Below are 12,622 nucleotides of genomic sequence, written 5' to 3'. Positions count from 1 at the left end.
ATAACGACATCATTAGTTTTCCGCAGCTCAACGTCATAGATATTTTGAGAGAAAACGAATCCCGGTTACAAACCCAAAACTAAGAGTCCCACACCAAGTATAAGAAGTCATAATGGAACAACAGAAACACTGAACTGCAATAAAAACAAAGGGCAATGCAACATACATAGAACCCAACTATTTGAATACAACTTCAATATTCCTGACTTGAAACAGAACATTTTTATAACCATTGGTGTGTTGAAACTAGTTGTAAGTCTAAACAAACCTCGCGCGCTTGACTCAGTTTAAAAGAGTCTGATGTCAGAAAAGGTAACTAAAAAACCTATGCAAAATGGCAATGATGCGTATATCAACAAAGACAGTTACTGACATGCATGCGAGCAGTAGACCACATCTTAACTGATTAAAAATGGTCTTTTGTGGATAGTTGTCTCATTGGCAATCATACCACATCTTTTTTTTTAAATTCTCCATATTATGCAAATCATGCAAATCATGCATAATACCCGTGAATGATTTAGTATCAAACCACCAAATGAACCCTATGAGTGATTAAATATGAGTACCAACATATGGCGTCTAGTATTATTATTATACAACCATTTACATCACTGTTGACGCAGTCGAACCTATGTTGCTCATTACCTTAATACATATGTGTAAATTATTTACAAGTTAACAGATATAATGCTGCTCTATATCATTCTTATTGGTTTGTTCATCAATGTTTCTTATTGATTTCTTAAATAGTGCAAACATCAGTTTGGCGTAAGCCAATTACAAATGACAGCAGTTGCATTTTTCGAGAAAAAAACATTGATAATGCACTTCATTGACACTTGGAAATCATACATTTGATACGCTAAATGATATAGATGTACAACTTTGTGTTATGTCCATAGAAACAATTATAATGAACTTACCCACAATGATTACATCTGAACAGGTATTTTCCTTGCTCCTTTGGTATCACATCCTGTTTGTAATCACTATAATGAGCAACACAATTGATTGACTTAAAATTTACTCTATTCTAAGATAATATTAAAATCCAACAAGCTATAACTAACTGATACACACATAAACAGTGCAAAAATATCAAAAAAGCATTTGAAATATATACAATAGTCATAAACCAAATTAGACAATCTCGAATGAATTGAAATGATAATTTATAAACAAATAAATCAACTTACACCTGGACAGAGATACATTTGTTTTACTAGAAAGATATATTGCTTTACTTCAGAGATGTTTTCTATGGTGCAGTGTAGAACAGAAGCTGTTTACCCACAAATAGTATCACAGTTCACCATTTGTTGTGAGTGGGGGTTGTCCTTACGTAGTATACGTAATGTTTGACAAGAATTTATAATTAAGTTCGACTTTTATTTAGCTGTAATGGTCGTATTGGTGTATGTCGTTCCTTTAAACAAAATTAGACGACATCAACCAAAACAATATATTCAATTTGAGGTCACATATATTTTATCTTTCCAATCCTTTTAGAATTATTTCTGATTGCATACGCTATTTCCCCGTCTTTCCTACAGACACTTACAAACTGAATGAAATGACGAACTATTTTAATTTAACCATTCATAAAACAGCATATGTGTAATCTCGTTTCAACTTGTTGAAGAAATATATACGATTACTCAAATCATTTTGTAATGACTGATAGTTCTCAATTATACCATACTATTGAAACCTCTTGTACTAATTTCATATGCATTTCGGAAATGTGACTGATAGAATCATTCACCCCGTCAACAAAATTCGATTGTGAAAGTGACTACTGAATTCGTTAATTTCTGTATCAGCAGTCGATTGTGAATAGGGTAAATGTGACTGCTAAAATCTTTTACCCCTTCATTGTGAATGTGAATGCTGGCATGGTTGAACTGTTTTTTGACAGTCGATTGCGAATAACTTTGTGAATCAATAATATTTTTTATGGTAAAAAGAGGTGACAATATCACAAATAGTGCGGTGACATAGGTGTAAAAAGTCGTCTAGATCGCGAGTTTAATCTCCCAAATAAAACACGGCTAAAAATTGTCTTAACTTAAAGACAAATATGTCTTTTTTTATTTTTGCCCTGTCGTCAAAATTTCGTACGGTCACATTTTTCTAAAAAGTCGTTTTAATGACTAGTAGTATATTTGAGAGTTTCAACCCTCCTTTTTTCAAAATAAAAAAAATGTGTATGTTTGCTTACATTTAATTGAAATAGTTTTTCCTGCAGCTATTTTTATATGTCAAAGTATTCTATTCAGTATTTTATTTTCTTCTAATCTATGAAATTTGCGAAGTTTGGACTATTTAAAATCGAGGTAATTTTAATTGCAAATTCAGACACAAACTTTAGTTTCTTGTTCATAGTAGTAATAAACATTAACCCATAATATTTTAAGCATATAATATTTCACAAAACTAGTAAGTGATAACAATTTCGGAACCAAAATATCAAAGAAACCTGACGAAATCAATGAAAAAAGAATGGAGTAAAAAACTTCAATTTCAACATTGAACTCAATGACTTGTCTTCCGTCACATATTGTGTATTAGTCAATAATTTGATCTCAACTGAAATATGAAATAACTACCTTCTTTGCTTTATATACACATGGTTTCAATTAAAGTGCACTGATATATGCCACATACTTTGTTTGTATATGTTTGTATTCTATAATTTCTTCTTATAAAACATCAAAAAAGACTTATTGTAAAATCATAATAATTAACGGATAGTTTCAGTAAATATTCCGTGATATGTTAAGTTCGTTCCAACTTGCTCGATTATAAGTCTAAAGAAAAGGCAAAAGTCGTTAAATTTTATGCAGTGCTTAATATGCCAACAAATATTTTACTAGTATAGGGGAGTCGATTTTGAATCTGCACTTGAATAAAAGATTGGATGAGGTGAACATCAAGATGTTGCATGCGGAAGCTGTTAATTTAAAGAACTCTGTGCAGGAAGTTTATAGTTGTTCATGTTAGAAAAGTTACACAAGTAAATGTATTTGTTCCCCCTTTTAGAGTGAGGAAGCTTCTATCTGTCATTTAATGACGACATAAAATTATCGGACTGTTGTCCCTCAGTTTCGGGTATTTGTACGCGTTCTAGAATGCAGTCGTTCAACTGGAGCGCTTGTATATTTTGCTGCAACAAAACATTTTAGTAAGATCAAAAACAACTGAAGTTTAAATCAGATGAGCGTATCAAGAATGTTTTATTCGTGTCAGATAAGGTTAAAGTTGAGAACAGTTTCCCGTCCATCTTTTAAACTTCAAGCACTCTGTCATTACGGTTGTATTACAAAATATTTGCTAAAAACGAAAAAAACAAAAACAAATCGTAGAAGCAGATATTTCGGATCTCGATACTGCTTTTACTAATTTTAGTTTGGCTATGGAGAACGATTCAATGGTCATTCCTCATGACACCGTTACTTGATAAATATAGATCTTTTCTTCCGGCTGATTCTTATTTTAAATATTCTACTTGTAAAATGCTGTCTAAACTCATTGATTTCTATAGAAATTCAGTTGTCAAACATCTTCAACAAGTTCAAGGCAACTATAACATAATATTTAATAGCAAAATAACTATTTGAGATGCCATATCAACTGCTAGTCAATTGAAAACTGACATCAAAATCTCAATGACAAATGTAATAGACATAAATAACGGACATATATTTCATTCCGCTGCAAGTATACTTCGAAAAGACTTCGAAACTCTACAGAAGAATACCCAACTTCGGATGAATTGTCTTTTCCATCTTCAATTCGGTCAATGCCTTCGTATTCATTGCAATTTATTTTATGGTTATTCGATGAAAAAAGTAAAAACACAAAAATACCGAACTCCGAGGAAAATTCAAAAAGGAAAATCAAAAATCAAAAGGCAAAATCAAAAGTCCAAACACATCAAACGAATGGGTAACAACTGTCATATTCCTGACTTGGTACAGGCATTTTCCAATGTAGAAAATGGTGGATTGAACCTGGTTTTATAGCTAGCTAAACCTCTCACTTATATGACAGTCGCATCAAATTCCATTAAATTGTCAACGATGCATGAACAAAACAAACATACTCAAAGAGTAAAAATGTCAAAAATAGGGGTACAACAGTCAATATTGTGTTATCATCTTAATATCTCTACATAAACAACAAATGTAACAAAGAAGCACAAAAAGGCATACATTAATTTAACATTCTCATTTTGCTATTCTTATATGGCTGAATTTATCTATGTAAAGTCTACCCATAATGATAGAAGGTTTCATTACTGGTTTAAAAATGCGCGTTTGAAATTCGCACAGGTAGACATAAAAATAATTTTGTCGTATGACGGCATGCATAAATGAAGACTTACGTAAAGTTGATATAACAAAAACAGACTTAACAGTAAAAGTAATAATAATAAATAAAATAATGGTGTGGTTCAAAGTATGACGGGATACATAAGAACAGTTTCACGTCAAATACGGCTGAATTTATCTATGTAAAGTCTACCCATAAATGATAGAAGGTTTTCATTACTGGTGTAAAATAGCGCGTTTGAAATTCGCACAGGTAGACATAAAAAATAATTTTGTCGTATGTCGGCATACATAAATACAGACTCACGTAAAGTAGATATACCAAAAACCAGACTTAACAGTAAAAGTAATAATAATAAATAAAATAATGGTGTGGTTCAAAGTATGACGGGACACATAAGTACAGTTTCACGTCAAATGTATATCATGAAAAACAGACTAAACAGAAAAAGTAGTATTATTGAATAAAATAGTTTTGTCATTCATAGTATTCAAGATCCTTAAGTAAAAGTAATATCAATCAATGAAATAATTTTGCCGTTCAAAGTATGTGGTTTTACATAACCACTGAGTCACTTCAAATGATTATCTAAAAAAGACTTATAAAAGAATTCTATAATACGTAATTAAGATGATAACAAACGTCAGTACGCAAAATCTATCCTTCAAGACCATCTTGTATTATTTGTGAAGTTGATACGGAATATTTATCAACAAGTTCTGGGTATCTTCCGATGAACTTTTTTAGAAAAAGAACGAGACGTTCTTTGACATACCCCTGGTTCATCAACTTTCTGCTCAGACACTGGTGACGTTTTACAAAGTCTGAATAGGAGCTGCAAGCTCTTGAATACCTAATAAGTTGGGAAATGTATATTCCATATGCAGGTGAAGTTGGTATATTACTACTAAGGTGGGGGAAATTGATAATTTCAAAATTAAAATCGTCTCGTTTGTCATAGATTCTGGTACTGAGATGACTGTGTATGTCAAATTCGAGGTATAAGTCTAAAAATGAGGCGGAGGAAGCCGTGTCTGTGGTCTCTTTAATTTCTAGTTCTGGTGGGTATATTAATGGAATCCAATCAGAAAAGTTCGGATTGTTAATGGAAAGAACATCATCAATATATCTGAAAGTGAAATTAAATAACCTGGCTTCTTTGATCTTCTTGTTTTTGACAAGTGTCTGAAGGAACTCCGATTCATATGAAAATAAGAAGAGGTCAGCAAGGAGAGGCGCACAGTTCGTTCCCATAGGAATGCCGACAATTTGTTGAAAAAGTCTACCTCCAAATTCAACAAATATGTTGTCAATAAGAAACTCCAGCATACTGATCACTTGTTCCTCTGTGTAGTATGTTTTACCCTTTTGTTCCTTATTAACAAAATATGCCTTATGGTATCCCAAAGTGATAAATTTATAGCGTATGCTACCATTTTTATGATGAAAAGCATTGTGGATTATTTCTTTTAGACGGTTTTTCAATTTCACATGGGGAATGGTTGTATACAAGGTTGAAAAATCAAAAGTTTTAATAGAACTAATTTCAGAAAAAGACCGAGATTTAAAATTATCAAGAAGTTCTTTAGAGTTTTTCAGAATCCACATATGGTTAATACCACTACGAGAGTAAACAGTTTCACAGTATATCTGAAGACCCTCTTTAACTGCGGACAGAATTTTAGTCAGTCTAATGGACAATTCTTTAGTAGAACAAGCAGATGAGCCGGCAATGTACCGTTGTTTGTACGGAATTTTGTGAAGTTTAGGTATCCAATACAAACAAGGTAAGTCCTCCGATTTGTCGTTCAATGCAATGTTCATAGAAGCCATGAAGGACTTATGATTCGCCAAAATCTCATCCTTGTCAAATGATATGTTTTTGTATGTGGGATTACCTGAGTGTTCATTAATTCCTAATTCTTATATAAGACACTCGTAGTAATACGATTTACATACAAAGACAATATTATTTGAAGCTTTGTCCGCAGGAACAACAACATACTTATCTTGAAGAGATGATAGACATTTCACAGCCTCTTTGTCACTGAAAATGGACTTAGGTGGATCATTCACACAGTTTTTCAACTTATGAATGCGACGTTTTATCAGAGACCTGATTGTTTTGACCCATTCTGACAAAGTGTCCAGTTGAACTTCTTCTCGCTTAGCCCATGCTCTGGCGTAGTTCTCAATGGAATCCATAATTATTTTGAAGTTATGGTTCCAATTGATGTGTTGGGGTTCTCTAAACTTAGGACCACGAGAAATCACCTTTCGGAGATTATCATGTTGAATTATGTTTAGATCCCCAGTAATAACATGGCCAGAGGGGCTGTAATTGTAAGGCGAGTTGGAACAATCACATGTCAGAGGTTTTTTTAGGTATTGTTCTAAATCAAGGTCATGTAATGCTTGTTTATAGTTAAATATTGTGGGTGCAATGGTTTTGGTGTAACTGTAGGATACAATAGGAACAGACTGATTTTGAAAATAAATAGGAATTTTAGATGTTACCTCCTTGTTATGTAGAACGTTGCTGATGTTGATTGCATCAATTCCTCTATTGTTAAAGTGAACAGGAAGGAATTTTCTCTTTTCCTCATGTAAAGGTTCCGATCTTACTAGTTTAAAGAGACGGAAAAGAGCTACATCACAAATTATACTGACAAGTCTGTATATTGGAGAAAATGTATTAGTACCTCCTTTGTCAAGTGCATAATCTCTCAAACATTTTAGAAAATTAACCGGCAGTGAAAAAAGAATAGTTCTAATGTAATGTAACCCTAACGGATGATGCAGATGAGAAAGAAGGTCATCAAAGCTTCCAGAGGCCGATCTAGATTTGGAAGACTTTTTTACATTAGGTCGATGGTAACGTTTTTGTCCATGACTACGTTGGTTTCGTAAGGTAGTATTAAATAAACTCATTACATTAACATCACTGCAGGCTGGACTTGACAAATTTCCTACTCCTTTGACATTATCATTGCACCCATATGGCATTGCAGTACCTAGTTCCCTTATCCAGAAATTTTCTCTATCTTTTCGGAAAGGAGTACTAAGTACTGGACTATTTGTGTGGTGATCAATTTTCTCGATGATCCGTACTTTCATAGATAACGAAGGGTCATGGTCCGATTGATTAAAGTGGTTATAAAGAACCCTGAATTGCGGATCTTTATTATCAGACCGGTGTTGATTCATTCTTTTACGTAAAGTTTGTCGAGTTTCACCAACATAAAGTAGTCCACACAAAGTACATTCGATTCCGTACACTACATTGTCCGTGGAACAGTCCAGAGGTTCGAAAGATGAAAGATGCATTCAGCCAAGACTTTTCTCTGGAAATGGCACTATAAAAATTGCGTAAATGTATACTATGACGTTACGCGCGATGTTCGTACCTTATTGGAAATTCGGTGTAGTTGGAAAGATGCAAGTCCAATTATATAATTTTGTGATATCATATCCATTGCTATTGTACGTATTTTAAAAACTAAAGAATTTCAAAATAAAAACGAAAAAAAATAATCACCGAAACTATGTTTTTTGCTGCATGCGACAAGCTTTACCTTTAAAAAAACGACGATTTTAAGGCTGTCCCGCGTAACATAATTCATTTATTGTAACCACTAAACTATCATTTTCGTCAAAACGTTTTTTCAATTATTAAACAGAATGGTTCCTTCAGTTTTTTATGCACTTTTTATGATGTTATGATGACGTCATTGAAAAACCCGCGTTCCATATAACAAGAGCAAATCTGTCCCACGGGGGAAAAATTGGGATTCCAGATTTGAGAATCCCAAAACTTTTATCTAAATGATAAAAGTTTAGTATTTGCATTTACTACATCAATAAATTAAAGACAAATATCCTGAAAAATAATATATAGTAATTTATGAGCGATTTTTCAAAGGTTTACAAAGTTGCCACACCGCCATTTTTTGGCGTAAAAACGAACTCAACTCAAATGTACGTCAATTGTTTTCTTATCAGTGCTCTTATAATGGTAGTACCCTATCGGTACTTGTAAAGAAAAACTCAAAATAATGTGTTTGCTTTGACCAGAACCTTTCATGTGCAGAACTGTGGCCATGAGTGGAATTGGTAGAAATATTAAAACATGTCTTGTGACGGTTGATCAAAATAAAGAGGATGGCGATAACGGTGGATTTGGTATAAAGCTTGTTGCACTGGTACAAAATGTACCCACAGTCCCTTCCTCGAGGTTAGGGGAGTGTTGGCGCGACTTTAAAAAGGTTAAATCCCGCCACATTTTATGTGTTTTACAAGTCACGCGACGGTTATGCAGTGTTTGGTGTTTGTTTCTGTATACTATATTTCTTTGTTTCTTATTTATTTTGTATATTAATCAGGCCGTTATATTTTCTTTTCTTTTAATTTATTCATTTCAGGAATCGAAGACTATGCCGTATGAATTTTACTCATAGTTGAAGCCCGTACAGGACCTTTATTTGTTAATTTATGTCTCATTTGGTCTTATTTTAAGAGTTGTTTTATTTGCAAGCATATAACATGTTTTTTTTTTTATATGGAATACTTTTGAAGTTTGTGGTACGTTGCAAAGGGAAAAAGAGGGGATATAAGTACAAAACCTATAATGTAATAGATATTAACCAGAGTAGAAAACACAACAACAAATACCACTATGGAAGCAGTAATAATTGTGAAAAACGAGTAGTCGATAAAAAAACCTGAAGTATCCGCAAATTCAATTTGAGGTAATATTTGACTGTAGAGTTCTATTGCTTTGGTTTGATACCTCACCCAATATGTTAGTTTAATTATTTTTTTTTAAGTACTGTCCTGCATGACACTTAATTTTTACCTGAAACTGAAAACTTTCATAAAGTTAAGGTGCTCTAAACATTTTATAGGTTGAAAACTTGATTTATGAAGTTTTGTTTATAAAACATCGTTTAAGTTTTTTAATAACAAACATTAAAGCCAAAACAGTATCATGTGTGTTTAGATAGAGTTTAGAAAAAAGAAAAAATGTCAAAATTGAAACCCTCCCGAATTTTCACAGATTTTTGCAAATGACCTTTGACCTCAATTTATAAAAAAAATGTGACCATATCAAGTCCTGACGACAGGCATATTATTATAGTACGCGATTTCCTCTTTCCAGTGATATATTATATAGATATGTGTTCGGTGGGGAGATTAGATTAAAATAAAATCTGCTTTCAGTCACCGCATTAAAAGAGCTCATTTATATAGGAGAAAAGATATGACATACAAAGACTATTTACAAAAAGACAAACTACACTTAACAAAACAGTTATGTTGTTGTAAAGCAGTATTTCGTCTTTTGATTATACGTGCCTCAATAGTCCAGATAATTGTGATGAATGACTTTTATATTTTGGTTATATCGTATAAGTTTAAAGAGGTTCTATATATTTCAACTAGACAAGCAGGGACAATTTAACGAATATTAAATGCAACAACATCTAAACAATATTGAAAATAATTAATGATACTAGTTTGCGTTTGCATATCATTAGATGATTTATTTAGTTACAATCGTGCTCAAGCCAGTTTGTTCTAACGTACGTAGTGGAAAAAGAGGAGATACATAAGCCATAGAGAAATTCTATAAGTGTAAAGAGGTTTTAAATATTTTAACCTGAGAAGCAGACACATTTTAACGAGCAGTATATTTACGAAAATTAAATGCAACAAAATCTAAACTTTATTGAACATAATTGATGCTACTAGTATGCGTTTGCATATCATATGATTTATTTACTAAAACGCAATCGTGCTCGAGCCAGTGTGTTCTAACGTACGTAGTGGAAAAAAGAGGAGAGACATTATAATTGATTTATCGAAAAAAAAAATAAACGCTTAACTGGGGTACATTATATATAATAAAATCTTAATCAGAACCGTTGAAACGTCAAATGTTGAGGTATGCAAGAAAATAATGTGTAATTCACTCACAGATTTGATAACAAGTTTATATTGCCAAACATGTAACTTTAAAACTGTTTAATATACACAAATATTTCCCTACCTCTTGGATGAAGGCAATTCTCTTTCTTTGTTCATCATTTGTTGTGTACGCATTTCACTGATAAAAGATAAACATAATTTATTTATATTTTTTTTTCATGGAATGTTCTGTCAAGTGTCAGGAGTATGACAGTTGTGAACAAATAGTAATTTTCTTTGTATTTTGGCGTTTGTTTTTGTAGCAGGACAGTGTTAATGTTATTCTGTTGATTTCCACTTGTAGTTAATGTGTGTTTCCCTCAGTTTTGTTTGAATTTTTCTCTGTTTAATCGATATATTACTATTGTAAAGCGGTACGCTTCTATTGTCTTTATTTCTTTTATAATATTACATAAAATGCATGCAATTAGAATAACACATTTAAATAACGAGAAAAACAGTTATATCTGTACTAGTTTGGAAGCAAGTATTCGCTACATTGAAGACCTGTTGGTGACCTTCTGTTTTTGTTTTTTTATTTGGTTGGGTTGTTGTCTCTTTGACACATTCCCCATTTCTATTCTCAATTTTATTTTTGCATTTCTACATATTTACATGTTTACGTATTGTCGAGTTAGGTCAACGTACATGTATCAATACAACTTCAAATGTAAAATGCCATAGATCCTGCATTTATCTTCTGGAGCACATGTTGAATCCATAATATTAAACAATAGATGTGTAATGAACGCATATTTGTATTTCATGAATTATCGCTCCTTCGTCTGTCATATTATTTCAAGACATTAGTTTATATTTCAGAATACAACATGATTTTTATTTCGCAAAAAAAACGTGTCTCATTAAGATACTATGGTTATATTAAAGCATGTATTACGCCCAAAAAATTCTCAGTCATTTTTAGTAGAATTACCTGAGTATGTAGTTACCAAACAGTTGTTTAACGTCGTTATCTGTTGCGGACTTCGCAGTATACCTTATGTTCGGAAACTCGGGAATTGGCTTTATCGTCAGCTTTGCAATGTCATCTGTAAGCTTCTGTAAAGACTGTAACAAATTACCATCGTTTCTGATCTTGTCGAGTTCATCAATCTGCATGTCTAAATTGCTTCCTGCCTTCAAATCCATTCTAGTATCTGCCATGATCTTTGTCAATTTGTCCTTTTCTCTCCTAGATTGATCATTGACCGATGAAATCATCTCTGCAACACATTTATCAACCATAGCCTTGAGTTGTGTACCTTCTTTTGTAATAGCTTTGACTACTCCTTCCACCTTGACATTAAATTCCTTTATACCTTTTTCTATCTGCTTCATGTTTTGTGTTGACTGTTGTACTCTTATACGTAGGTATGTTGTGTTCTTCTCCTTTAACTGTTTAATGCTGTCCAGAAGCTTGGAAAAAGCATGCCCTGTGTGACTGCCAGTCACACAACTACTGCACACTACTACGTCACATGTTTTGCATACAAAACTGAAGTCTTCATTGTGGTCCTTACATTTCGATTTACCCTCCGGGATCACATCAGAGGAAGACTGGAACTGGTGAGTTTTTGATATCTTCTGCCTACTATGAAAAGTTTTACAATTTTCACAAAAGTTTTGTTCACACTCCAAACAGTATTGGGATCCTGGAGCACTTATACATATCTCACATGTTTTAGAGGCTGCCTGTGCCATTTTGTCGCTTATCGTCTTCAATGTGTAATGCACAGGTAAGGTATATAACCAATGATAACGTGTTCTATATTTGAATCAATTACGGTTATCTATATATAATGTGTATTTAGATGACAAATTGTGAAATATTAAACTTGAATTATAACCTGAATATTATTTGAACATTTAAGATAGTGTACAGTTATGTTAATGACATTAGTTATTGACCTGTAATCTTGACTTGATTACCATAATTTAACAATTGTATTGAATTATCTCACTTATATACCGTCAAAAAATTGTAATTTTTTAAAGATTTGTAAAATTTAGTATCCTATTATACTGACAACACAAAGGTGGGATATTCCTTTCTAATGCGTTCAGGTTTTAATACGCCCTGCGGCTCATTTAGAAAGTGAAATAAAACTCACTAAATAATTTAAATATAAACCTTTTCAAAATTATTATCCATACACAATAAAAATATAATTGTAACTGCATGAGTAAGACACAAATGTATTGTTACCATCCGATAACGGTGTATGATAAATACAAGACACATTGTTAGTTATTAATTGTACCAAGTAGCTTATGCAAAAGGGGGAGGGGTATGTTTTTTTTCTATTTGTTATGATAT

General features: G+C 32.6%; 1 protein-coding gene across 1 annotated transcript; it reads right to left on the bottom strand.

Annotated features, from left to right (window-relative positions):
* Positions 1 to 11,235: 11,235 nt before the first annotated feature.
* Positions 11,236 to 12,026, bottom strand: LOC134717562 (E3 ubiquitin-protein ligase TRIM71-like). Its single transcript, XM_063580053.1, has one exon. The coding sequence runs from the start codon at positions 12,004 to 12,006 to the stop codon at positions 11,236 to 11,238; it is 771 nt and encodes a 256-aa protein (XP_063436123.1). The 5' UTR covers positions 12,007 to 12,026.
* Between the last annotated feature and the right edge of the window lie 596 nt (positions 12,027 to 12,622).

The sequence above is a fragment of the Mytilus trossulus genome, chromosome 5 (genome assembly GCF_036588685.1).
Source record: "Mytilus trossulus isolate FHL-02 chromosome 5, PNRI_Mtr1.1.1.hap1, whole genome shotgun sequence".
In the NCBI taxonomy this organism is placed as follows: domain Eukaryota; kingdom Metazoa; phylum Mollusca; class Bivalvia; order Mytilida; family Mytilidae; genus Mytilus; species Mytilus trossulus.
The sequence above is the reverse complement of the archived record's forward strand: the minus strand, read 5'-3'. Positions and strand labels throughout refer to the sequence as shown.